Source organism: Passer domesticus, chromosome 20 (genome assembly GCF_036417665.1).
Source record: "Passer domesticus isolate bPasDom1 chromosome 20, bPasDom1.hap1, whole genome shotgun sequence".
Taxonomy (NCBI): Eukaryota; Metazoa; Chordata; class Aves; order Passeriformes; family Passeridae; genus Passer; species Passer domesticus.
The window spans coordinates 2,157,586-2,182,500 of NC_087493.1; the positions used below are offsets into that span (position 1 = coordinate 2,157,586).

General features: G+C 67.7%; 1 protein-coding gene across 3 annotated transcripts; it reads left to right on the forward strand.

The window, feature by feature from the left end:
- The first annotated feature begins 482 nt into the window (after positions 1 to 482).
- On the forward strand, positions 483 to 23,718 carry BAHCC1 (BAH domain and coiled-coil containing 1). Of its 3 annotated transcripts, none has more exons than XM_064395422.1 (27): positions 483 to 797; positions 2,646 to 2,955; positions 9,211 to 9,390; positions 10,145 to 10,267; positions 10,546 to 12,159; positions 12,237 to 12,342; positions 12,502 to 12,710; positions 12,794 to 12,952; positions 13,283 to 13,494; positions 13,777 to 14,134; positions 14,213 to 14,923; positions 15,461 to 15,645; positions 15,756 to 15,892; positions 16,000 to 16,101; positions 16,375 to 16,489; positions 16,594 to 16,765; positions 17,123 to 17,284; positions 17,434 to 17,759; positions 18,088 to 18,195; positions 18,273 to 18,526; positions 18,631 to 18,706; positions 18,783 to 18,891; positions 19,218 to 19,340; positions 19,421 to 19,588; positions 20,181 to 21,331; positions 21,862 to 22,098; positions 22,687 to 23,718. In XM_064395422.1, exons 2-27 carry the CDS (start codon positions 2,781 to 2,783, stop codon positions 22,891 to 22,893), a joined length of 7,479 nt encoding a protein of 2,492 aa, XP_064251492.1. In that variant the 5' UTR covers positions 483 to 797; positions 2,646 to 2,780; the 3' UTR covers positions 22,894 to 23,718. The 3 variants fall into 3 exon arrangements, with proteins under 3 accessions (XP_064251492.1, XP_064251493.1, XP_064251494.1); XM_064395423.1 differs by having other exon boundaries at positions 12,240 to 12,342; XM_064395424.1 differs by having other exon boundaries at positions 484 to 797; positions 13,283 to 13,482.
- The last annotated feature ends 1,197 nt before the right edge of the window (positions 23,719 to 24,915 follow it).

The following is a 24,915-nucleotide window of genomic DNA, read 5'->3' on the forward strand; positions in this document are numbered from 1 at the left end:
TCTCTGATGCCGCTGGCCGCGGCCCGGGCCGCTCGGGGCTGTGCGCGGGGGGGCCTCGAAACCGCCCCCGCCGCGCGTGTCCCCCTCCCCCCGAGGGGGCGCCTTGAAACCGCCCGCCGCACCGGCCAATCGGCGCCTTGTTTACACTGCGTGATTGACAGCGCGCTGGCGCGCCGCCAGCCAATGGCGGCGCGGGGGGGGCCCCGCGCGCTGCGGCGGAGGGGCGCGCGGAAACGCAATCCCCCCCCGCCCCTCCGCCCCGGGCGCGCGCTGCGCCTGCGCGCCGCTCCCTCCTCCCCATTCATCCGCCGGGCTTGAATTAGGCGCCGCCGCTCCGCGCCGCTCGCCGCGCGCCGATTGGCGGGAGCGCTGGCGGCCCGCCAGCCAATCGGCAGCGGCGCTCTCCTGACGCGCGGCGCGCGCGCCGGAGGGGAAGAATGGAGCCGGGGGTGGGGGGGGGGGGGGAGAGATCAATGGCCGGCGGGGCGCGAGCGCCGCGCGGCGGCCAATCAGCGAGGGGGCGCGCGCGCGGGGCACGCGCTCATTAGCATGCGGGGCGCGCCCGCCCCGGCGGAGAGCGCGCGGCGTGAGCGGGAGGCGCGGCGGGGTCCCCCCCACCCCCCCCCGCCTTTTCCCACCCCCCCTTCCCTCCCCCCGCACCCCCCCCAACCACACACCCCCGGTTCCCTTTGCTGCAGGAGCAGCCGGTGCATGGGCAGTGCACGGGCACCGGCAGGAGCACGCTGCGCACCCCCGCCACGGGACCGCACTCGCCCCGCGCGCGGAACGCCCCTCCGGTAAGTAACTGCGATCCGCGGGTGGGTTTTTGTTGTTGTTGTTGTTGTTGTTGTTGTTTGGGGGTTATTTTAATTTCGGGCGCTCCGGGGTTATTGTTTTTTTTTGTTGGTTTTGTTGGTTGGTTTTTTTTTTTTACGCCTTAACAATTTTTTTTTGGCGTTATTTATTTTGGGTTTTTGGGCGTTAAATTTTTTTTTTAATTGCGTTTTGGGCATTATTTTTATTTGTGTTTTGGGCATTGTGTTTTGTTTTTTTTTATTTGCCTACTTGGATTTATTACGTTTTAAATTTTTGGTTCGCTAATTATTTTGCACTTTTTCAATTTAATTTTTGCAAATTTCCTTTTTTTTGAGTTTTTACCTTATTATTTATTTTTTTCGCTTTATTTGTTCGCACCTAAATATTTATTTGCATCCTTCCGGCATCAAAATATTTTCTACATTCGTCTTTTTCCTGCAAAAATATTTGTTCTCTTAATCTTTTTTCCCCCCAAAATATTTTTCCCTCTATCTCTTTCCACCAAAATATTTTCCCCTTCATCTTTTCTCATTAAAACATATTTTCCCTTTCATCTTTTTATATTAAAACATTTTCCCATTAAAACCCGTCTCTTCAAAACGCTTCGCCTTAAAATTTTGTTCATTAAAATTTTGTGCGTGAAAACATTTGTTCATTAAATCGTTTGCTCATCAAACGCTGCTTCACTAAACCGTTTGCGCCTTCAAACATTTTCGCATCGAGCCCTTTTTGCCTTCGATTTTTTGCTTTTAATATTTTTCCTTTTCAATTATTTCCCATTAATTTTTTCGATTGGCGTTTGTTTTTTTTTTAATATCTCAATTAAAAAAAAAAAAGGAAAAAAAACCCAAAACATCTTCTTTCACGTATTTTCCTCCGCTTTATTTAAGGCGACACACATGTTTTGTTCCCGGCCCGTGTGCCTTCCCCCGGGGCTCGCCCCGGCGCTCCCTCCCGGTCCCCGCGCTCCGGGCCGGGCCCCCGCGCCCCCGGCCGCGCTCGCCGCCCGCGCCCCTTTGTTCGCCGCCGCCCGGCCCGTGCCCGGCTCCCCCCGCCCGATCGGGCCCCCCGGCCCCGGCGCTGCCAGAACAATGACCCGGCGGGCGGGAGCCGCGGCCGGGCACCGGCAGCGACCGGGAACCGCGGCCGGGAGAGCGGGGAAATACCGGGGAACCGGGGCAGGGCACCGGGGAAGCGGGGCGAGGAGGGTCGGGACAGCGGGTAATACCGGGGGAGCGGGGCCGGGGGAGCCGGGCTGGAGGGAAGACGGGGAAACACCGAGGAAGCGGGGCTGGGGAAGGAAGGAAACCGGGGAACCGCTGCGAGGGAGGCGCCGAGCACCGGGGAGACAACGGGGAGCGGGGAAGCCGGGGGCGAGCGGGGCCGAGCCCCAGGGAGATACGGTCGGTGAACCGGGGGAGATGAAAGAACCGAGCGCCGGGAAACCGGAACCCGAGCAGCGGCCAGAAAGGGTCGGAGCAGCGGGAACCGGGCCCGCGCTCCGGGCAAGCGGGGTTGGGAACGGGGAGCTCTGGATCGAGGGGGAGCTGCGCTCCGGGAGCACCGGGAACGTGGAGTGGGGGGGGCTGTGCGCTGGGGAAGCTGGGGATCATGAACTGGGAGTACTGGGGAAGGGGGGGGCCGTGCTCCGGGGACGGCAGAGAGCGGGGACCGTGCGCCGGTGGTACCGGGGAACGCGGGGCCCTGCGAACGGCGCAGAAAGCGGGCTGTGTACCGGAGCGCCGGGGCGCGGGGGCTCCGGCGTGCAGTGACGGCCGTACCCCCACCCCGGCTGTGCTCTCACTCTCTCCTTTCTCTCCCCGTGGCAGGAGCGGAGGATGAACCGACAGCCCCGGCGCGGAGCGCGGCACGACGGCCGCCGAGCCGGCCCGGCGCGGCGCTGAGCATCGCCCACGAGCCGCGGCGGGGTCCCGCCGAGCCCCCCGCGGGTGGGTGCCCCCGGCATGGACGGCCGTGACTTCGCGCCCCCGCCGCGGCTGCTGTCGGAGCGGGGCAGCCTGGGCCACCGGCACGGCGCGGGGCGCGTGGCGGGGTCGGCGCACGGGGCCGTGCAGCCCCCCGGACACTTCCAGCCCACCAAGTACTTCCCGGCGCCCATCTCCATGGCCACGCACACAGGTCAGAGGGGTCGGGGCGCCCGCGGGGCGGGGGGCCGGGGAGGGCTGGGAGGCTCGGCACGGCCCCGGGAGCTCGGCACGGCCCCGGCAGCTCGGCCTGCCTTTGTGCCGACCTCGCTGTCACCGCGCCCGGGGGTTTTGGGGTGAGGGCTCACGCACACGGGGGGCATCCCCCCACCCAGCCGCTCCGGGAGGAGCGTGACCCCGGGCTGCGCCGGCGAGAGCCCGGTGCCGGGACGAGGAGGCGCGTTCGGGGCGAACAAGGAGGCCGTTATGCGCGGGGCCATGGGGCGGCGGTGGAAGGTCACCGAGCCCGGGCTCGATATTCGGCGCCGAAGTGTCAGGGTGCGAAGGGGTTCGCGGCGCGTGTTCGCCGCGGCAGCTGCCGGCGCTGGACAAAGCGCGGCACACGGCCGAGCTCGGCACGGCCGGCCAGCACCGGCGCGGGGTCACCGGATCCGGCATCCGCGGCGAGCGGCTTTGTCTGCGGCATGTGCTCGGCTGCGGCCGGGCAGCGCTGAGCCGGGCGGCGCGGCGCCTCTACCGGGGCTGGCTGCTCGGGGCTCTGAGGGCACGGCCGGCGGGGAGCCCCGCGCTGCCGAGCTCCGGGGTGCAGCGGCAGCGGGAGCCGTGTGCCGGCTCGGCGCGGCGCAGCGCCGGGCCCCCCGCTTCCCGCCGGCGCAGGCGGTTGTCTGGCCGCGGCACGGCGGCAGCGCCGGTTATTGTCGCCGCCTTGATGAGCTGTGAATACTAATAAAATTATATCTGCTTTAATGGGATTACAATTAGTGCGTGGATTAGGGCGGGGGGCACGGCCGGGCCGGCGCGGGGGGGTGGCAGCCGTGGGGGTTCTTGGAAGGAGGTGGAAAGCGGGGGGCACCGGGGGGTGCCGGGGAGGCGGCGCCGGATCGGGCCCGCGGCCGGGGCGGTTTCGCTTTGTGCCGGCGGCCCCGCTGCCGGGACCACCGCCGGGCTCGGGGGGCCACCCTGGCTTCCCCCAGCTTTGTTGGGCGAGGAGTGCGGATGGGGGCTTGGAGCCCGGCCCCGGGCTGAGGGATCGGGATAAGGGGAGGGGGTTCGGCTGCTCTCCGGCTCGCGGTGACCGTGGGGGGATCCCGGAGGGACGCCAGCACCGGGGTGCTGCCGGCTTCCCTCCGGCTTCCCTCCGGCTTCCCGCCGCGGCCGTGTCCCCGTGCAGGACCCTCACACCCGCCGGGGCCTGGGCGACACATGGGAGCCCGAATGCACCGGAGGTTGTTAAAATAACATGGATCCGGCTAAAAATACCCCGGCAGAAACGCGCCGAAAAAAAACATAAAAAAAAAAAACCCAGGGAAAAAAAAAAAAAAAAAAACAGAGAAGCCAAACCCAACAACAGAACGAGCTAAAAATATTCCGGCTTTGGCAGGGCCGGCGCAGCCGGAGCGCTTCCCAGCGAGCTGCGCTGCGAGGCTCCGCGCGGCCGGAACGCTGCTGGGGCGGATAAACCGGATAATTCAGCGGCCGGCGCGGTGCCGGCGGGAGGGGGGTCCCCATGCCCTGCACCCCGTGTCCTCCCGGCACGGCCCGGCCGCGGTGCCGGCAGCCGTGGTAGCATGGCGCGGTAATTAAGGCCGATGATTGATAATTACCCCACCCGGCGCACGGAGCCGGCCCGCGTTGGCCGTGGCGGGCGATGCCGGTGCGGCACGCGGCCCCGGGGGGCACGGCGGGGCTCCGGCCGCGCTCCCCCAAATGGCTCCCGGCGTGCGGCCGGACTACACCTCCCAGGAGCCTTTGCCGGGCCCGGCGGCCGCCCTGGGAACGGGAGATAAAACTGTTTTCCTTGCTTTTATTAAAGCCGTAACTCAGGGCCGCGCGTTCGTGGAACCGAACGCTCCGGCTGGCGTCGCGCTCGGCACCGGCACCGCCCGGGGATGGGGGGATGGAGACCCCCGGAGCCACCAGAGCCCATCCAGGCGGGTGCAGCCCCTGCACCCCATTTGTAGGGGGTCCCAGTGCCACGGCACACCCCGTGCTGAGCAGGGCCGGGGGTCGCGGTGCCTCCACCACAAACGGAGAGTGGGAAACTGGCAGAGGCCTGTCCGAGCCTCGCTGAGGCCTGGCTGCAGTTTTTGCCTTTCGGGTGTTTTTGTGGACTAGTGGAGAGTTGTGACTGTGCTGGACTGTGTCACTGTGGCTGAGCCCTCGACCGGGAGCAGTGTGGCTGTGCCGGTGTGTGGCTTGACCCTGGGGGGGTGTGTGCATCCCGGTGTGAATCCCGGTGTGCGTCCCGGTGTGAATCCCGAAGTGAACCCCAGTGTGCATCCCGGTGTGAATCCCGGTGTGCGTCCCGGTGTGCATCCCAGCGCTGCCCCGCAGCCTGGCAGTGCCAGTGTTGGTGTTCATCCTGGCGCTGGCACACAGCCTGGCCATGACAGTGCAGGTCCCGGTGCATCCCAGGTGCATCCCAGGGGCTGGATGTGCTCCCACACCTGTCCCCTCCCTGGATCACGCCGCAGACTGGGTGCTCTGTGGTTTCTGGCATGGCTTTGAGGGGGATTTGGGTGGTGATGGTGGGAGGCAGGTGGGGACGGTGCCCCTGGCTGGGTGGTGACACAGGGCCGGGTGCCAGCGCTGCAGCCGCTCTGCATCGCTGCTTCCCTGGAGACGGGATCTGCCGAGGGGCTGCAGGCCACGGTACGGCTCCGGCGCAGCTCCGGCGCAGGGGCTCCCGCTCTCCCCAGCCCCCCTTGCAGCACGTTGCCAAAGTAAGTGTCAAAGTTAAACCAGATCTGGGGATTAGCTGGGCTGCTCCTTGGTAGCCGCGAGGCACCGGTGGCCAAGCGTGGCCGGTGGGATGTGCAGAACCCCGGATCCCGTGGAATTACCCTGGCTCTCGCAGAGTCATCCCCGAGTGCTTCCACTGTTCCTTAGTCACGAGCTGGATCCAGGCAGAGATGTTGCCACATGCCAGGCCCTGGGGGACGGGCAGCTGCCACCAGCCCCTGGCACTGCCCAGGGAACAGTGGGAGGTGGATGGGCTCCATGGAGAATTTTGGGGCTACTTTGGGTGCCCCTGGCTCCTCGGGACCCCCAGCCCTGCCTGTGCCCTGACTGCCCCACAGCATCACCCCAGGGCAGGCTCTGACCCCGCCTCGTGCTGGGCTCCCCCAGCCCTGGGGGGAGCAGGGGTAGACGAGTCCTCCCTCTGCCAGGACCCACATGTGTGATGTTCACAGGAACTGCACAGGGTGCCCACGGACCCACATTTTGGAGGGTTCCTGGGAAGAGTCCATGTGCTTGGCATCCATGTGACATCAGTGGTGGGGTGGGACATCAGGACCCCGGGACTGGACATTCCCAGTGCTGGCTTCCCTGTGCTCTTCCAAGGCACGTGTGTGTCAGGTTGTGCTCTGGGTGTGCAAATCGTGCTCTGGATGTGAAAGTCATGCATGCAGGGAGTGTGCACTGAGCACACGCGTGTGCCAGCTGTGCCAGTGGTGTGTGCCAGCAGCGCCAGCAGCGTTTCCCAGCTGTGCCAGGAGCGTCCACCACCCTTGTGAGCCCTTTGCACACGTGGCCCCAGTGAGCGTGCAAGTGCTGAGTGTGCAGTGGCTGTGGCCAGCACAGCTGCCAGTGGCATTCCGGAGGGGATAACCCCTCGCACAGCACTGGGATCACCCTCCTGGCCCCTCGGGCACGTTCCGGCTGCATTTCACCATTGCAGCGTTCATTGAGTGCCGTAACAATATGGATTCAGTTGGAATTACAGCGCCGAGGGAGCCAGAGCCCGTTTATTCCCTGTTTGCCAAATTTTTAAAGGGGCCGTGTGGGTTGTGAAGCATGTGGGGGGCTGCCCACCACCCCCTGCCCGGTTGGGGGGGGGCCCGGGTTGCCCCTGCCAGGGTCCCTGCCAGCTCCCGGCCCTCCGCCCGTGGCCCCAGCTCCATTAGGAATGTTCCAGCCCCAAAATAGCCGAGGAGAAACCCAACCCAGCGCACGTCCCCCCCGCCACCGCCGCGGTCCCGGGTCTGTCACCGCCTTGGGGATCCCAGAGCAGCCGTGGGCTGAACCCCCCCGGGACCAGGCCCCCCCTCCACACGCTGGCCCTGAAACTTTCTGCCTTCCCAACACATTCCCATCTGTGCTGCACTTGGAGTGGGGGCGAGGAGCAGCTGGAGGGAAGGGAGCACCTCTTGTTGTCCCCTCCTGAGTCTCCCCCATGCCCCCCGCCCCTCTCAGCGCTGTCGGTGTGGCCGTGCTGAGACCTGGCACACTTGTCACACGTGTGACCCTCTGCGGATTCGGGGCCAAGGGAAATTTCGTGCCGGAGCCGGGAGCGATGCCGGCGGGGCTGAGTCACAGCACCGGCCTCGGGGAGCCCAGCCAGGGAGTTCCCAGGGTGACGCTGCCGGGGGGCGGCGGGGGGGGCCGGGCTGGGACCCCGCAGCCATCTGTCCCGTGCTGGCAGCCCGCCCCACGGTGCTGTGCCCATCCTGGCACTGCCAGCTCATCGGTGACACGAATTGTGCCCGCTCTCAGGGACTGGCAGCACGGGCTGCTCCAACACCGGTGGCTTATCAGCGACACGAGTTGTGCACGTCCTCAGTGAGCCGTCCCTGCCCCGTGCTCGCCATCGCCGTGGCTGGAGGGGCAGAAGCAGGGGGCTGCTCCCTGCCCCTGCTCAGAGCATGGGTGTGCAGGGTCGAGCGGGAATGTGGGATCAGCAGTGCTGGCCACGGGGCCAGCGCGCACCGGGGGACCCGTGAGTCAGCGGGTGGGCGGTGGGGAGCGGCGGCCCCACAGCCCCCCCGGGACACCCCGCCGCCATCGGGGTGGGGTGAGGGGTTATTTTTTTCCAGCCCGTTTCACAGCTTCCAGAAAAGTCTCATTCTGGAAAGCTCGGCTTCCCGCCCGGCACGCTGCCGGCTCCACACCCGCGCGGGTCCCCCGGCACGGCCGGGGCTGTGGTGCACAGGGTGGGTTTGTGCGGGCAGCACAGGGCAGGCATCCCCGGGGATGCATTGGCACGGCGGGATGTCCCCGGCCGTCCCGGTGCGTGTCCGGTTCCCAGGGCTGTGGGTGGGATGCGGCCGTGCCCCCGGCCCACGCGGCCCTGCCCGGCTCGGCATCGCCACGGAGGAAGGAGCGAAGCTGCCTGAAACCACATCCCGACACTCATCCCAGAGGCATCCCGGTGGGATTAGCCGGGGAGCGTGGGCCGGCTTAGAGAGCAAAGCATCGCTTCCTGCCCCGGCCGGGCGGGCAGCCAGCCCGCGCTCCGCGCCACGCCACGCGTGCCGAGCCGTGCTGAGCCGTGACGAGCCGTGCCATGGCTGCTCTGGCACACACGGACATGGGGAGCAGGCCCACACAGTGAGGGGCAGCTGCTCCTCCATGCTGGCTCCCCCCATGCCGGCTCCCCCCATTCCCACTCCCCCCACCCGGCCGCTGGCCACCAGCTCTGAAGTTTCCACCATGATCTCACAGCTTGGCCGGGATGGGAGCGGGATGGGGGGCGGGATGGGGAGCGCCGGCCATGAGCCTCCCCGAGGGTGCTGGGGGCCCCCCCGGGCTGCGGGGGAGGCAGCAGGGTCAGGGCCAGGGCTGTCCCCCCTCCTTGCGCTCACACACATGTGCACACACACACACAGAGCACACATGTGCACCCACGCGGCCTGGCACAGCCCATGTCCCTGGAGCTTGGGGTTGTCCTGGCACTGGGAGCAGCCGGTGTCCCCTGCGGGGAGCAGCAGCGTGGGGAGCCCCATGCGTGTGCAGAGCGTGGCACACCTGTGTGAGTGCTCAGGGCATGTACAGGCAGGGCTCTGGTGCCCCTTGCATGGCTCTGCTGTGCCTCACACACTCTGGGGCACGTCTGAGCCCCTTGGGGCTGGGGGTGTGAGGGGCATGAGTGCGTGAGGGGTGTGACTGCACAGGGGACATGTGCAGGCAGCGTGTGCATGAGGGACATGGTAACGCCAGGGCTGTGAGCATGAGGAACGCGTGTGCACAGGGGCTGGGTGTGCACAAGGGACACAGTCCCACGAGGGACACGTGTGGCAGGAGGGCTGGGTGTGCCCAGGGGACGCACCGGTGCAGCCGTGCACACACACGTGTGCACAAGGCAGTGTGGTGTGCTGGGTCATGCGAGCAGGGCCTGCACAGCCCCCCCGACTGCCCTCAGCCCCCCCAGACTGTTCTCAGCCCCCCCGACTGCCCTCAGCCCCCCCAGACTGTTCTCAGCACCCCTGACTGTGCCCTCTCCCCACAGCCGGCAGCAGCCTGATGGGGAGTGCCCCCCCCTCCTCCTTCATGGGGGGCTTCCTGAGTGGCAGCCTGGGCTCGGGGGGGCCCAGCCACCCCGCCGGCCCCGCCGCATCCCCCCCAGAACCGGCCTTCTGCGGGCCCCACTCTGGCACCTCCCAGATCTGGTTCTCCCACTCCCACGAAGGTGAGTGGGCACCGGGGTGGGGATGGGCTGTGGGTCGGGGGTGGCCAGAGGCAGTCATGGCCACCCCTGACCATGACTGCCCAGTGCCAGTGGTCACGTCCTACCAGTGCCCAGGTATGGGATCCAGACCCCTGGGTCAGCGGGTGATGAGGGTGGGTTTGGCCACCGTGGTGCCCCAAAACACCCTGGGCATCCAGAGGGACCGGGCTTAGACCCCACAGTTGGGGTTCGGGGTGGCCAGAGAGGCTCGTGCTGGGTTACAGAGCTCCAGCTGAGGCCAGGCCACCTCGTGTCACGGGTGATGATGAACCCGGACAGGGACGGCCCTGCTGGGGCAGGTGACAGTGTGGGGACCCGGGGGCAGCCCTGGTTACACCGAGTCCCTGTGCCCCCCATGCGCCAGCATCTCCGTCCCGCCGGAGGAGCGGGAGCGGGGCGGCGGCGCTGGCGTGGGGCCCTGGCAGCCTGCCCGGCTGGTAGTTTGACCGGCTGCCAGCTGGCTCCCGGCGTGCCGGGGGGACGGGGACGGGGACGGGCAGCGCACGCGGCTGACGGACAGCCCGCCCGAGCCGTGCCGAGCTGAGCCAAGCACGGCCACTGCTGACACGGGGCTGGGGGGGTCTCAACCCCCCCCGCAGTTCCCAGAGGGTGGGAGGGGTCCCAGCCTGGCTCTGCCGAGTTCCCAGCTGCAGCCGTGCAGGTTGGGATGCTGGGGCTGGGTGCCACCCCAGCCCTGCTTACTCGATGTCCCCAGCCCCGGGGTACCCCCGCTTCTCCGGGAGCTTGGCCTCCACCTTCCTGCCCATGGGCCACCTGGATCACCACGGCAATGGCAACGTGCTCTATGGCCAGCACCGTTTCTACGAGAGCCAGAAAGGCAGGTACCGGGGCCACCAGGGACCCCCGTGGGGGTGCGCGTCCCCAGCTGGGCAGGGGTGGGGGGCTCAGTGCTGGGGCAGGTGGTACTGGGGCAGCGGGTGGGGTGATGGGTGCCAGTCCCAGCCTTGCTCCTGCTTTTCACGGGGTTGTGGTGGGTGCTAACGGGGCCGTTGTTTGGGTGGGACACAGACTTAAGGAGCCCAACCCCTCATCCCAGTCCGGCCGCAGGTTGGGTGGGGGGTGCGCAGGGGTCTCACCCATCGCCCTCCCCTCCAGATAACTTCTACCTGCGGAACCTTCCGGCGCAGCCCCCCCTGCTCCCCGCCAGCCACGGCTTCCCCGGCATCGCCCGCGCCGCCCCCGGGCCCCCCGCCGGCTCCTGCAGCCGGGAGCGGGACGCCGGCCCCCTCCCCAAGACCCCCAAGGACTACGAGCGCTTCCTGGCGGGCAAGGACAAGGGGGGCAAGGGCGACCCCAAGGAGCGGCTGCCCGAGGAGGACCCCAAGGAGCGGCACAAGGCGGTGCTGCCGGTGCCGCCCGAGGGGCACTGCAAGGAGGGGGTGCCGCCGCGGGGGGCCGGCGACGGGCGCCCCAAACCCCTGGCCTCGTGCCTGCTGGGGGCCAAGGGGCTGGACGGGGACGGTGCCCGTGCCGCGCTGCCCAGCTGTGCCGGGAGCGCCCTGCCCCGCGCCGCCCGCTGCGCCCCCAAGGAGCGGGAGCCGGGGGTCCCCGAGGCCCCCCAGCCCTACGGCGAGGCGGTGGAGCGGCGGCAGATGCTGCACCACGCCGTGTCCTACGCCGTGCCCGCCGCCGGCTCCTTCCCCTGCCTCCCGCTCCACGCCGGCCCCGAGGTGCTGTGCCCGCTGCCCGAGCCCCCCGCCCGCGAGCTGAAGCTCAGCGGGGCTACCTTGGTGCCCTCGGTGGGGCCCCCGACGGACAAGAGCCGCTCCTTCCAGGCGGAATCCGGCGGGATGGAGCGCGGGGACGGCAAGGAGCGGCACGCCGAGGCGGGCGCTGAGCCCTACGGTGCCCCCTTCCACCACCCGCTGAAGGCCGAGGGGCCGGCGGAGCGGCGGCTGGAGTGGGGGGCTCCGGGCACCCGGCTGAAGGGGCTGGAGTACCTGGGGGGGGGCGCAGCCGAAGGACCCCCGTTCTCCGGCCGGTGCCCCGCGCCCAAGGCGGCTCTGGAGAAAGGCTACTTCGAGGTGCCGCCCGCCCCCGACTGCTCCCGTGCCCCCCGGCCCGACCCTCTGGGCGTCCGCGTCGGCCCCTCCTGCTGCACTTTAGAGAAGGGCCCCCCCAAGGAGCCCCCGGCCCAGAAGGTGGCACGGATCCGGCACCAGCAGCACCCCGAGGCCGAGGCGGCCGAGGGCAAGCGCAAGCCCCTGGAGCTGGGTGGCCTGGGCTACGGCGGGCACCCCCTGCCCCCCTGGGGGGTGCAGGGCCAGGGGCCCCCCCTGGCTGTGGCTGAGGAGCGGAAGGGGGGGCCCTACCTGGACCCCTTTGGCGCGGGGCTGGTGCGGGCGCAGGAGGTGCCCAACGCCCCCGACGAGGTGTCGGCCATGAAGAACCTGCTCAAGTACAGCAACGGGGCGCTGCTGGGGGGGCAGAAGGGCCCCCCCTTCGTGGGGCTGGGCAGCGCCAAGGGCAGCTGCGCCCACCAGGACGCCAAGTTCCCGTCGGGCAAGGGTCAGCCGGAGCTGGAGCGGCCGGGCTGCGCCCGCGGCCGGGAGCACGAGGCGCTGGGCCCCGGCGGCACCGAGGGCGAGGTGCGGCAGCCGCCCGTGGGCATCGCGGTGGCCGTGGCGCGGCAGAAGGACACGCTGGGCCGCCACGAGCCCTACGGTGCCGGCGGCACCGGGCGGCAGCGGGCGGCTGCTGGAGTCAAAGGTGAGGGCTGGGGAAGGGCCCGGGGCGGCGGGGGCTGGCGGTGCCACGCTGATGCCACCGCGGTGTCCCCGTGGCAGCAGGCACCGCGCGCCCCGTGCACCTGATGGAGCTGGAGGCGGAGGAGGAGCGGGGCCGGCTGTGCGAGGAGCGCCTGGGGCTGCCCGCGAGGGACATCCTGCTCCAGTGAGTGACGGGGGACAGGGGGAACCTGGCTGAGAGGGCTGGAAAATGTGCTGGGTGTGCTTTTTGGGGCGCAGGGGTGGAGGATGGGGGTCCCTGGAAGTGCAGGGGAGGGTGATGCCAGTGCTGCCCCCACACTCTGCATGTCCCCTTTTCCTGCAGGGACAACAAGGACCTGGTGGAGTTTGCCCGGATGCACCCATCGGGGGGGTGTCCTGGGGAGCTGACCCCCCACCTGATGATGACGGGGGGCTCGTCGCTGCCGGCGGGGCAGCTCGGGGGGGACCCCGCTGCCCACGCCCACCCTGCCCACACGCACTGGCTGCCCCGCACCCGCAGCCCCTCCATCTGGATGGGGGGACACTCCTACGGTCGGTGACGGGTGTGGGGGAAGTTGGGTGGGTGCTGAAGCCCAGCAGTGGGGTGCTGATAGACCACCCCCCCATCCCCACAGGCATCGGGCACCCCGCCCTGCACCAGAACCTGCCCCCTGCCTTCCCTGCCTCCATGCCCAGCGCCATGCAGCCCGTGTTCCCCCTGGCCCAGGACCCCCCTGCCCAGCTCGTCATCCTCCCCACGGAGCCCCCCACCCACGGCACCCCCCACACGCTGGGTGAGCCTGAGACCCCACCATGTGTTGGGGAGAGGGGAGGGAGGCTGGGGGAGGATTGAGAGGGAGGAGAGGGGGTCCTTGGGGGTGCAGGGTGGGAGATGGGGGGGTCACAGGGGGTACTTTTGGGAGTTCATGGCTGATGGGGTCCCTGGGGGTACTTTTGGAGGTGCAGGGGAGGGTATGGGGTCCTTGCCAGTGTTTTTGGGGTTCAGGGGTGGGAGAGGCAGGTCTCTGGGGGTCCTGCTAGGGTCACAGGACTGGGGTTGGGCATGCTGGGGTTTATGGGGTGACCCTGAAGAGTGTCTCCAATTGCCCCCTCTCTGCTGCCAGCTGACGTGATGGACCAGGCGTCACTGTGGCCCCCCATGTACCCGGGCCGGGGTCCCAGTGCCCACCTGCAGCACACGGGGCAGCTCCCCGTGTACCCACGGTCGCAGTTCCTGCGGCAGCAGGAGCTCTATGCCCTGCAGCAGCAGCAGCAGCAGCAGCAACAGCAGCGGGCGGCCCAGGCCCTCGAGATCCAGCGCCAGGTGCACGGCCAGGTGCCGGGGGATGGCGTGGCATGGCATGGCATGGCATGGCATGGCATGGCATGGCATGGCATGGCATGGCATGGCATGGCATGGCATGGCATGGCATGTGGGGCTGGCTGGAGGATGCAGGGTGGAGGGTGGGTTATGGGGCTGGGATGGGAGATGTGGGGAGGGACTGAGGGACAGGCAGTGGGGCAGGGACTGGAGCAGGGGCTGGATGGGGATGTGGGATCCCAGCAGGGCTGGGACATGGGGCAGGATGTGACACTCTCACCTCATTGTGCCCCGCAGCGGAAGCCGGAGGAGCAGCCCCTGGAGCTGGAGGAGAGGGGTCCCGAGAAGCCCCTCAAACCCTCCCACAAAGCAGTTGCCTTAAACCCACCGGCCAAGGGCCTGACCTCGGCGGCCCCGGCGCCCCCCAAGCTGTCCCCGTGCTGCCACTCGCCGGCCCTGCGGCACCCGGCCAAGTGCCCCGTGACGCTGCCCACGGCCCCCTGCACTTTACCCGCCTGCCCCGCCGCCAGCCCCGCCGTGGCCCCGCGCTCGCCGGCCGCCAGCCCCCTGCCCGCCCCCAGCAAGGGCGGCGAGGGCGAGGACACGCGGGGCGAGGGGCAGCCCCCGCGCCGCTACCCCAAACCCCTGGAGCCAGGTAGGACCACGGGGAGCGGCGGGAGGGCGGCCGGGGAGAACCGGGGCGTCCCCGCTGACCCTCGGCCGCCCCCCGCAGACCTGCCCCCCGGGTACGGCTACCCCGCCGCCGCCGTGGGCTACCCCGCGGCGCACTCGGCCGAGCCGGCCGACCCCGACCCCGTGCACGCCGGCTCGCCGCCCGCCGAGCCCGAGCAGTCCCGGACCTTCAGCCCCGCGGCCGAGGCGCTGCGGGAGCCGGGCCCCCCGCGGGACCCCCCGGCCGAGGGTCCCGGGGCGCTGCTGCACCGGCACCACCTGCTGCTGCCGCCCGGAGCGCTCTGCGGGGAGCGGGGGGCAGCGCCGGCCGGCGGCACCGAGGAGCCCTTCGGGGGGCACCGGGAGCTGGCTCAGGGAGTGCCGGAGCAGCCGGAGCAGCAGCACCCCGTGCCCGAGGAGGGGGGCTCCCCGCTGCCCCCCACTGCGGAGGAGGAGGAGGAGGAAGAGGAGGAGGAGGAAGGCGACAGCGATGGCTCAGAGCCAGAGGGCAGCTGCGATGAGGAAGAGGAGGAGGAGGAGGAGGAGGATGGTGACGTCCCCAGTGGGCACCAGGGCTGCGCGGGTGGGCTGGAGGTGCTGATCGCCGCCGGCATCGACCTGGGGGAGCTGCCGGCGCTGGAGGAGCCTGAGGAGCCGCCCCCGGCCCCCCCTTCGCCTGCCCCCCACCCCTCAGGGATCCCGGGCATCGCCCTGCTCAGCGAACTCGCCGACCTGGAGCTGCGCCGGCGCCGCTGTGACCTGGCCAGGGAAGGTGGGTGACGCCTGGGGCCCCCAGTGTCCCCTGCATGCCCTGGTGACTCCCAGCAGCCCTGGTGCTTGCAGAACCCTCCAGTGCCCTTTGTCCTGGGGGGCTGCATGCTGTGCCATGCCGTGCCATGCCGTGCCATGCTGTGCCGTGCTGTGCCCCACTCGCAGCCAGGGCTCGGCTCCAGCACTGGCTCCAGGCAGGCGCCGAGATTCGGGATTCCCTCTCAGTTCGGCTTCCCCAGGGAATCCCAGAGGCCCCAGTGGGAAGGGCCTGGCACATCCCCAGCCCTGCAGGAGGGAGGGAGCGCGGGAGCGAGGGGGGAACCCAGTGCTGGGTTCAGGTGGGGACAGCGTGGGTGAGGGGGTGGCTGTGGGGTCCCACTCCCCATGGATGGGGTGGTGGGGTGGGCACGGGGTTGGCTGTGGCCAGATGGGGCAAATCACCGTAGCCCTCCCAGCCGGGGGTCTGCTCCTGTGCCTGCCAGGACCTAGTGCAGGGCTCTGGGGTGTCAGTCCTTGCTGACCCCTGCCATCCCCACAGGTGAGGATGAGGAGCTGCTGGCCTTCAACCTGCAGAACCTGGCCACGGTGGCGGCCGCCTGGTCGCTGGTGGAGGCGGCAGGACGGGAGGGCAGCCCCCCAGCACTCAGCCCCCTGCCCGTGTCCCCCCCGCCCCGTGCCCGCGTCCCCCGGCGCAAGTACACCTGGACCCCCAAAACCAAGGCCGTGAGTGTCTCCTGGAGGGGGCGGCAAGGGGGCTGAGCTGTGCCAGCCTCAGCCCTGGCTTTGAGGCCACTGGCACTGCCAGCTGTGCCCAAACCCCGCTGGCCCCCCAGGTGTGCCCGCTGAAGGCGGCCATGGAGCAGCTGAACACGCAGGAGGTGGAGGTGCGGATGCGCCTGGCCGAGCTCCAGCGCCGCTACAAGGAGAAGCAGCGGGAGCTGGTGAGGCTGCAGCGGCGCCACGACCACGAGTACGTCCTGTCCCCGTCCCCATCCTCATCCTGGGCCTGGGGCAGCACTGATGTGTGCAGTGGGTCTGGGCCTGGGGGGTCTGCTGACTGTGTCCCTGGGTTTCCAGGCGCGACGAGAGCTCCCGCAGCCCGGCGCGGCGCGGGCCGGGGCGGCCGCGGAAGAGGAAACACTCCAGTGCCCTGGGCAGGGCCGAGAGCCGCAAGGTCAAGTGAGTGACTGGTGCCGCGTGGCCCCCCCTTGGCCCAGGGGACAACCTTCATCGGCAGGTTTTATGTCACAAAATGTAGTGAGAGAGGGGAGGGAGGGAGGGAGATGGCAGCTGGGGCGTGCAGGAGCCAGCCAGGGTCGGGTCTGGATCCTTCTGGGGGATGCAGGGTGAAGCTGAGGGGTGCAGATTCCATCCAGGGTGCAGGATCCCCCCAAGGGGTGCAGGGTCCCCCGAGGGTCCTGCAGGCACCGTGCCCACACTGTGCCCTCCCAGGGCGGTGAAGACCAGCCTGTCCCTGCTGTGTGCTGAGCTGAGGGGGGACCCCGAGCCCCAGAAGAAGAGGAGCAAACTGGCCGGGGGGACGTTCAGCAGCCTCCAGGGCTCCCCGGTGAGTCCCGCGGGGTCTGAGGGGTGTGTTCTACCCCCAACCCCCCCTGAGTCCCCCCACTGTGGGGTCCTCTGCCCTGTGTGGTGACTTGTGGGGTGTCACAGCTGAAGCAGAAGGTGAAGGGCAAGGGGCTGCCCCCCGGGCTGAGCCCCTTCCGCCGGAGGGACCCCAACCCCGGTGCCCGCATCCAGAAGAAGCTGAACCGGCCCAAGGGCTCCAAGAGCTCCAAGTACCAGGGGCAGGACCCTGGTCCCCGGCAGACCCCCCACTTCAGAGGCAAGGAGGGCACAGGGATGGGGTGTGGGGTTGGGGTGGAGCTGAGGGCTCCGGGATGGGGGGGTGGGGTGAGGTCCAGAATGGGGTACAGGGGCAGGATGGGGATCTGCTTGTGAGGTGGTGTGGGATGGGGGAGGGGATGTGGGATGGAGGATGGGGATAGGATTGTGGGGTTTGGGGATCTGCCACAGGACTGGGGTTCAGGGTGGAAGCTGGGGGTGCAGGGTCCAGCCATGGGTCGGGGGGTGGCTCATGCCAGGGGGTTACACATGGCCTCAACTCACCCCATTGTTCACTGGGGGTGCAGGGGCCACCCCTGTGTGCAGGAGTCCCTCACCCTGTCCTCTCCCCTTGCAGATGAGCCCGAGGGTGACACGGACAGCGAGGAGGGGGATGAGGAGCCAGGGCTGTCACTGCCAGCTGGGCCGGTGGCTGTGCTGGGGCCCTCCCCATCCTCCGTGGTGAAGATGGAGGCCAACGAGAAGGCCAAGAAGAAAAAGGAAAGGCAGGGGCTGCTAGGTAATGGATTCACTCTGGAATGCTGGCAGGACCCTGGGGGACACGTGCTGGGACTGGGTGGGCAACTGTGATGTGCTGCAAGCCTGGACCTCCACGGGGTCCCCCGAGCCCTGTCACCCCGTGGGGTGCCCTGACCCCTGTCCCCCCAGGTCCGTGCCGCCTGGGCAGCCCCGAGGGGGAGGTGAAGATCAAGCGGCGGCCGGTGAAGCCGGGGGGAGCCGGGAAGCTGGAGAAGGTGCCGGGCCGGCGGAAGGCGGGGGACTGCCCCGAGGGCAGCAAGAAGAAGCTGAAAGCCAAGGCCAAGGAGAGCCTGAGGCCCCCAGCCCCCGGCGGCCCCAGCCCCCCGGGAGCCCCCAGCAGCCTCTTTGGGGGCACGGACCCCCGGCTGCTGGGGCCGCGGGACGAGGGGGCTCGGCTGGGAGAGAGGGGCAAGAAGGGCACCCGCAAGAGCAAAGGGCTGCAGGCAGCCCTCAGGGTGAGTGGGGGCTGGGCTGGGGGCACCCCTGGGCTCGGGGACAGGGGGATGTGGTGTGTGAATGGGCTGGAGCCACCAATGGGACCAGGGCATGCAGGGCTGGGGTTACTGAGGGCTGCCAGTGAGATGTTGTGCAGGTTTTTGGGAGTGGTTGTGGGACACTGATGGAATCACGGGGTGCAGAGGGATGGGGGCAGGTTTTGCACAGGCTGTGGGTGCTGGTGGAGCTGAGGAGGCACTCTTCAGGGTGGTGGGAGGCCCTGGTGAGCCCTGGGGGGGCTGGGGTCACACAGAGGGGTCACTGGCGGGCCCTGACCTCCCTGTGCAGCGCAAGAACGGGGCACTCTCGCTGGCCCTCTCCCCCCGGAGCGCCAAGACCATCCTGAGCAAGGGCAAGAAACTGGCCAAGGTCAAGAGCAAAGTGGCCACCAAACAGGTGAGACCCGTGGGGTGTGCCCCCCACCCTGGCACAGCCCCCTGTGCCCCCCACCCACCCCAAGCCTCCTCTTGCAGTGCAAGGGCCGGGCTGTCAGCAAACTCCTGGAGAGCTTCACCGTGGAGGACGACTTCGACTTCGACGACAACAGCAGCTTCTCGGAGGAGGAGGAGGAGCTGGGAGGCTGCCTGGCAGGGGGGGCCCGCGGGGGGGTGCCCCACGCCTGCGCCATCCAGAAGGAGGATCTGCGGGACGGGCTGCACATCCTGATCCCCAAGGAGGACAGCCTGCTCTACGCCGGCAGCGTGCGCACCATCCAGCCCCCCGACATGTGAGTGGAGGCTCCCGGGGGTCCCAGACATTTGGGGGGCCATCCCAGCTATTTGAGGGGAGCACCAAGGTGGGTGCTGAACCCTTTCTGTGCCCCCTCCCCAGCTACAGCATCGTCATCGAGGGTGAGCGGGGGAACCGGCAGCACATTTACTCACAGGAGCAGCTGCTGCAGGAGGCGGTGAGTGGGGGCATTGGGGTGGGGGTCAGGGAGGGGGTCCCGGACCCCACAAACCCTGACACGCTGCCTCCCTCAGGTCCTGGACATCCGGCCGCAGTCACGGCGGAGCCTTCCACCTGGCACCCGCGTCTGTGCCTACTGGAGCCAGAAATCCCGGTGCCTCTATCCCGGGAACGTGGTGCGAGGTGAGGCTGCCTGGGGTCACCCGCTGGGGTGGGCAGTGCCGGGGGTCTCCTGCCATCGCCTGGGGTCAGCCGCTGGGGTGGGCAGTGCCGGGGGTCTCCTGCCATCGCCTGGGGTCAGCCGCTGGGGTGGGCAGTGCCGGGGGTCTCCTGCCATCGCCTGGGGTCAGCCGCTGGGGTGGGCAGTGCCGGGGGTCTCCTGCCATCCCCTGGGGTCAGCCGCTGGGGTGGGCAGTGCCGGGGGTCTCCTGCCATCCCCTGGGGTCAGCCGGTGAGGTGGGCAGTGCTGGGGGTCCCTTGCCCACCCCAACAGCCCCCCTGTGCTGCAGGCTCCTCCAGCGACGAGGAGGAGGAGGACGCTGAGGCTGTGCTGGTGGAGTTCGATGACGGGGACACGGGACACATCGCTGTGTCCAACATCCGCCTGCTGCCCCCTGACTTCAAAATCCAATGTGAGGGGCGGGGTGGGATCGGGGGCTGTGGGGGGCTCTGGGGGGGGCACGGGGCCGCCCTGACCCCCCATTCCCCGCAGGCACCGAGCCCTCCCCGGCACTGCTGGTGTCCAGCTCCTGCCGGCGGGCGAAGCGGGCGTGTGGCGACGTGGGCACCCCTGGGGCGCTGCCCCCCACGCTCTGCCCCGACCACGGCCCCCAGCCCGCCCGGAATTCCGGCAGGAAGGCGGCCGGCAAGGAGAAGAGTGGTATGGAGGGAACGGAGCAGGATTCCCTGCCGGGCTGGGATGAGGGGAATGGTGTTGGCATGGGGGAAAAGCATTGGGATGTGAGAAAAGTTTTTCGAATGGGGGAAGGATACTGGGATGTGGGGAAGTGTGCTGGGGTGTGGGTAAGGATACTGGGATGTGGGGAAGTGTGCTGGGGTGTGGGGAAGGATACTGGGATGTGGGGAAGTGTGCTGGGCTGTGGGGAAGGATACTGGGATGTGGGGAAGTGTGCTGGGGTGTGGGGAAGGATACTGGGATGTGGGGAAGTGTGCTGGGGTGTGGGGAAGGATACTGGGATGTGGGGAAGTGTGCTGGGGTGTGGGGAAGGCTGTTGGGATGCCGGGAAAGGTGCTGGGGTGTAGGCAGGGGAACAGATTCATGGGAGGATGCAGGGATGTGTGGAAGGGTGCTGGGATGCAAAGATGGGGTTAAGGGGGCCGGGAATATTGGGGTGCAGAGGAAGGTGAGGAGCTGGGCTTGGAGGAAGGGGTGGCACGATGGGAGTGGAGCTCAGCCCCAGAGCATCCCTCCCTCCCTGCTCCTGTGGCCTCCTGACCCCTGTGTTCCGCAGGCAAAGCCATGGAGGGGCTGTCGGGGGGCCGGGGCCCGGCGCTGGGGGACTCGGCGGCCGGGCGGCGCGGAGGGTCCCTGCTCAGCTGGGCCGCCGTGGCACAGACCAAGCGCAAGGCGGCGAACAAGGGCTCGGCCGTGCTCCAGAACCTCTTCCAGGTCAACGGCAGCGCCAAGAAGCTGCGGGCCAAGGAGACCCTCTTCCCTCTGCACCACCACCACCACCACCTCGCCGCCCCCGTCTTCGGCAACGCCTTCGGCGCCGACTCCTTCGGCCGCATCGCCAGCTCCTACGGCTCCTTCGGCGCCGGCGCCGGGCTGGTGCTGCCGGCGGCCCAGAAGCTGCTGCGCTCCAAGAAAGCCGAGCGGCTGGAGGCCGAGGTGGGCAGGAGCGGGCGCAGGAAGGCGGCGGGCAGCGAGTTCCTGGTCAAGCTGGACCACGAAGGGGTGACATCCCCCAAGAACAAGACGTGCAAGGCGCTGCTGTTGGCCGAGAAGGACTTCGGGGCCCGGCTGGAGCGGCCGCTGGGCAGCCACGGCTACGGACACGCCGGGCTGGGCGGCCGGGAGCGCCGGGGCCGCGCGGCCGCACACCCGCTGCCCGTGGGGCTGGCGCTGCGCAAGTACTCGGGGCACGGGGACTTCGCCCTGAACTGCGACAGCGACTGCCACAGCTCCTACTCGGACATGGACGAGGACGAGGACGCGGGCGGGCTCGGCGCCGACGTCCCCTCGCGCTTCATGACGCGCCTTTCCGTGTCCTCCTCTTCCTCGGGCTCCTCCACCTCGTCCAGTTCCGGCTCCATCTCCACGTCCAGCCTGTGCTCCTCGGACAATGAGGACTCCTCGTACAGCTCGGAGGACGAGGACTCGGCGCTGCTGCTGCAGACCTGCCTGTCGCACCCGGTGCCGGCGCTGCTGGCGCAGCCGGACGCGCTGCGGCCCAAGGGCGCCGCGCCCCAGCGCTGCTTCCTGTCCAAGGCGGCCGCTGCCGGCCCCAAGGCCAAGCTCAAGCGCAAGGATCCCCTCAGCTTCGCCAAAGCCAAAGAGTTCTCCCGGCGGCAGCGCCTGCCCTCGGTGGAAAACCGGCCAAAGATCTCCGCCTTCCTGCCTGCGCGCCAGCTCTGGAGGTGGTCGGGGAACCCCACGCAGGTGAGGAGCCCCACGGGCACTGCTGTGGCACAGACGGTGCCCACCATGGGCACCCGCCTGGTATGGCTTGGGAGGGAAGGAGCAGGCACAGCTCGGGGCAGGGGGCACAGGTGGGTGTCTGTGTGCAAGGGACACTGTGCACACTGGGGACATGTCAGGCGCCACGTGCTGCAGGCAGAGCCCTGGCTGCTCAGGGGGTTGGGGACAGCGGCTGTGACATGTGACATGTGTGACCTGTGGGTACCCACTGCCTGGTGCTGGTGGCGTTGGCTGCAGGATGGGGGAGGGTGCTGGTGGCACATGGGCAGCCAGTGTAGGGAGCTGGTGACATCACTGTGAATGCCAGCACAGGGAGCTGGTGACACCAGCTGTGTCCTTTGAGCTGGCTGTGCTGGTGACACCAGCTGTGTCCCCCGTTCTGTGAGCCCCTCACCCTGGTGCTGCTCTCCACGTCCCCCCGCGGTGTCCCCAGGGTGGCAGGGCGGGTTTGGGGGTCCCTGTGCCACGCTGAGCGCGTGTCCCCCCGGCAGCGGCGCGGCATGAAGGGCAAGGCGCGGAAGCTGTTCTACAAGGCCATCGTGCGGGGCAAGGAGACGCTGCGCGTGGGCGACTGCGCCGTGTTCCTGTCGGCCGGGCGGCCCAACCTGCCCTACATCGGCCGCATCGAGAGCATGTGGGAGTCCTGGGCCAGCAACATGGTGGTCAAGGTCAAGTGGTTCTACCACCCCGAGGAGACCAAGCTGGGCAAGCGCCAGAGCGACGGCAAGGTGAGGGCAGGGCTGGCTCCGGGGGCAGGGAGCCACGCGCCAGCTCAGGTAGCCACGTGCCAAGTCGGGTAGCCATGTGCCGTGCCGTGTGGTCACACATCATGTCAAGTAGCCACATAACCCGTCAGGTGGCCACACATCATGTCAAGACATGTATCGTGCCGTGTACCACATGAGGTAGCCACATAGCAGGGCAAGTAGCCATGTACCCTGTCTGGTACACGTGTGTGGTGTCAGGTAGCCACGTGCCATGCCAGGTGGCCACGTCCCATGTCATGTAGCCACGCGTGGCCATGCAGCACATCAGGTAGCCATGTGTGGTGTCGAGTAGCCACATATCTACATCAGGTAGCCATGCACCATGCCAGGTGGCCATGTCACCGGCCAGGCAGCCATGTCCCAGAGCAGGTGGCCCTGTCGCACAGCAGGTAGCTGTGTCACCAGCCAAGTAGCCAGGCAGCCATATCCCCAGCTAGACAGCCATGTCCCACACCAGGTAGCCGTGTCCCCAGCCAGGTAGCCACATCCCCCATCAGGCAGCCTCCCGCCAGCCCGGGCAGTGGCAGTGACGGCGCCTTGTCCCCGCAGAACGCGCTGTACCAGTCGTGCCACGAGGACGAGAACGACGTGCAGACCATCTCGCACAAGTGCCAGGTGGTGGGGCGGGAGCACTACGAGCAGCTGACGCGCGGCCGCCGCTGCCAGGACCGCCAGGACCTCTATTACCTGGCGGGCACCTACGACCCCACCACGGGGCGCCTGGTGACCGCCGACGGGGTGCCCATCCTGTGCTGACCCCGGGGTGCCCACCCTGTGCTGACCCCGGGGTGCCCACCCTGTGCTGACCCCGCCTGGCTCTTATGCAAAGGGTGACGTGGGGACATTGGGGGCACATCAGGGGACGTGGGGGGGGGGCTCCCCTACAAGCCATAACTTTCCCTAGTACCTCTGACTGTTTGCCAGCAGGTGAAGCAGAAATCAGGTGTGTTGTTCTATTTATTTTGCCTGTAAATATTGTATTTCTTCTGGGAAGTTTTATGGAAAAGCGAGAAAGGAAAAAAAAAAAAAAAGAAAAAACCAACAACAAACCCAACAACAGCAAAAAAAAAAAAAAAAAAAAGACAAAAAATGATGAAAAAAAAATCACAAAAAAATAATAATAATCCTCGGGGAAGGGGGTGGGGGGGTCGTTTCAGTGCACTGTGTCCCCCGGCCTGGGGGGACGGGGACAGCGGGGAGCGCTGTACAGAGGGGGCCAGGGCGGGGGCTCGGCCCCGGGCGGGGGGCCCAGCGCCGCCGTCCCCAGTGCAATAGTGGGGTGACCGCGGGGGGGACACCCCGGGGGGACCACGGGGACCCCGCGGGGCCGGCGGACGCTGGCCCGTCCCGCCGCCGCTGCCTGCAAAATATGTACAGGGGCTTTTCCAGTGTAAACACTAAAAAACAAAAAAATCCCACAAAACAGGATTAAAAAAAAAAATAACCCAAAAGGACAAAAAAAAAAAAAAAAAGGAGCAAAGGGTTAAACAAAGGTTTTATGAGCCGCCATTCCTGTAAAGGCCTTTTACTATGGAACTTTTTTATGGATAACTTGGCTTATGAATAAATATATGAACCGTTGCTGGCGCCGGCTCCGCTCTGGGCTCTGCCTCTGTTCCCTCGTGCTGCCACCGGCCCTGGAAAGCCCAGGTATGGAGAGGGGATGGAGCAGGGATGGAGCCGGGATGGAGCCGGGATGGAGCCGGGATGGAGCAGGGATGGAGCTGGGATGGAGCTGGGATGGAGCCGGGATGGAGCCGGGATGGAGCAGGGATGGAGCTGGGATGGAGCAGGGATGGAGCAGGGATGGAGCTGGGATGGAGCCGGGATGGAGCCGGGATGGAGCAGGGATGGAGCTGGGATGGAGAGAGGATGGAGCAGGGATGGAGCAGGGATGGAGCAGGGATGGAGCAGGGATGGAGCAGGAATACAGGGATGGAGCAGGGATGGAGCTGGGATGGAGCAGGAATACAGGGATGGAGCAGGGATGGAGCCGGGATGGAGCAGGGATGGAGCAGGAATACAGGGATGGAGCAGGGATGGAGCTGGGATGGAGCAGGGATACAGGGATGGAGCAGGGATACAGGGATGGATCGCTGATGGATGGGGATGGACTGGGGACAGATTGGGGATGGATCAGGGATTGATAAAGGATACAGGGATGGAGCAGGGACAGAGCGGGGATGGTTCAGTGATACAGGAATGGATTGGGAATGGATCAGGGATTATCAGGGATTGATCAGGGATACAGGGATGGATCACTGATGGATCAGGGATATAGGGATTGATCAGAGATGGATCAGGGATGGATTGGGGATGGATCAGGGATTGATGAGGGATGGATTGGGGATACAGGGATGGATCAGGCATGGACTTGGGATGGATCACAATGGATCAGTGATCAGGGATGGAGTGGGGATGGATCAGAGATAGATGAGGGATGGATTAGTGATTGATCAGGGATGGATCAGGCATTGATCAGTGATTGGTCGGTGATTGATCATGCATTGATCTCCCGGGCCCCTTCCCGTCCCCACGTGTGCTCAGACGGACGGGCAGCGCTCCCTCGCCATTGGTCGAGCCTCCGCCAATCAGCGGCGGCCGAGCCGGCAGCCGGGCTCCCATTGGCTGGCGGGGCGCGCTTTTGTTCTCGGCTGCGGCGCGCGCCGCCAGCCCCACCCCCGGCCGCCAGGGGGCGCTGTGGGCAGGGCCGAGCCCGCGCGCGGGACCGTGCTGCCCCCTGGCGGCCGCGCCGCGCCAGAGCAGAGGGGACAGAGG

Coding starts and splice junctions, on each gene's coding strand:
- BAHCC1 (XM_064395422.1), top strand. CDS start 2,781: ATGGACGGCCGTGACTTCGCGCCCCCGCCGCGGCTGCTGTCGGAGCGG. Junction 14,924..15,460: donor CTGTGACCTGGCCAGGGAAG/GTGGGTGACGCC, acceptor CCATCCCCACAG/GTGAGGATGAGGAGCTGCTG. Junction 22,099..22,686: donor AGCGCCAGAGCGACGGCAAG/GTGAGGGCAGGG, acceptor TTGTCCCCGCAG/AACGCGCTGTACCAGTCGTG.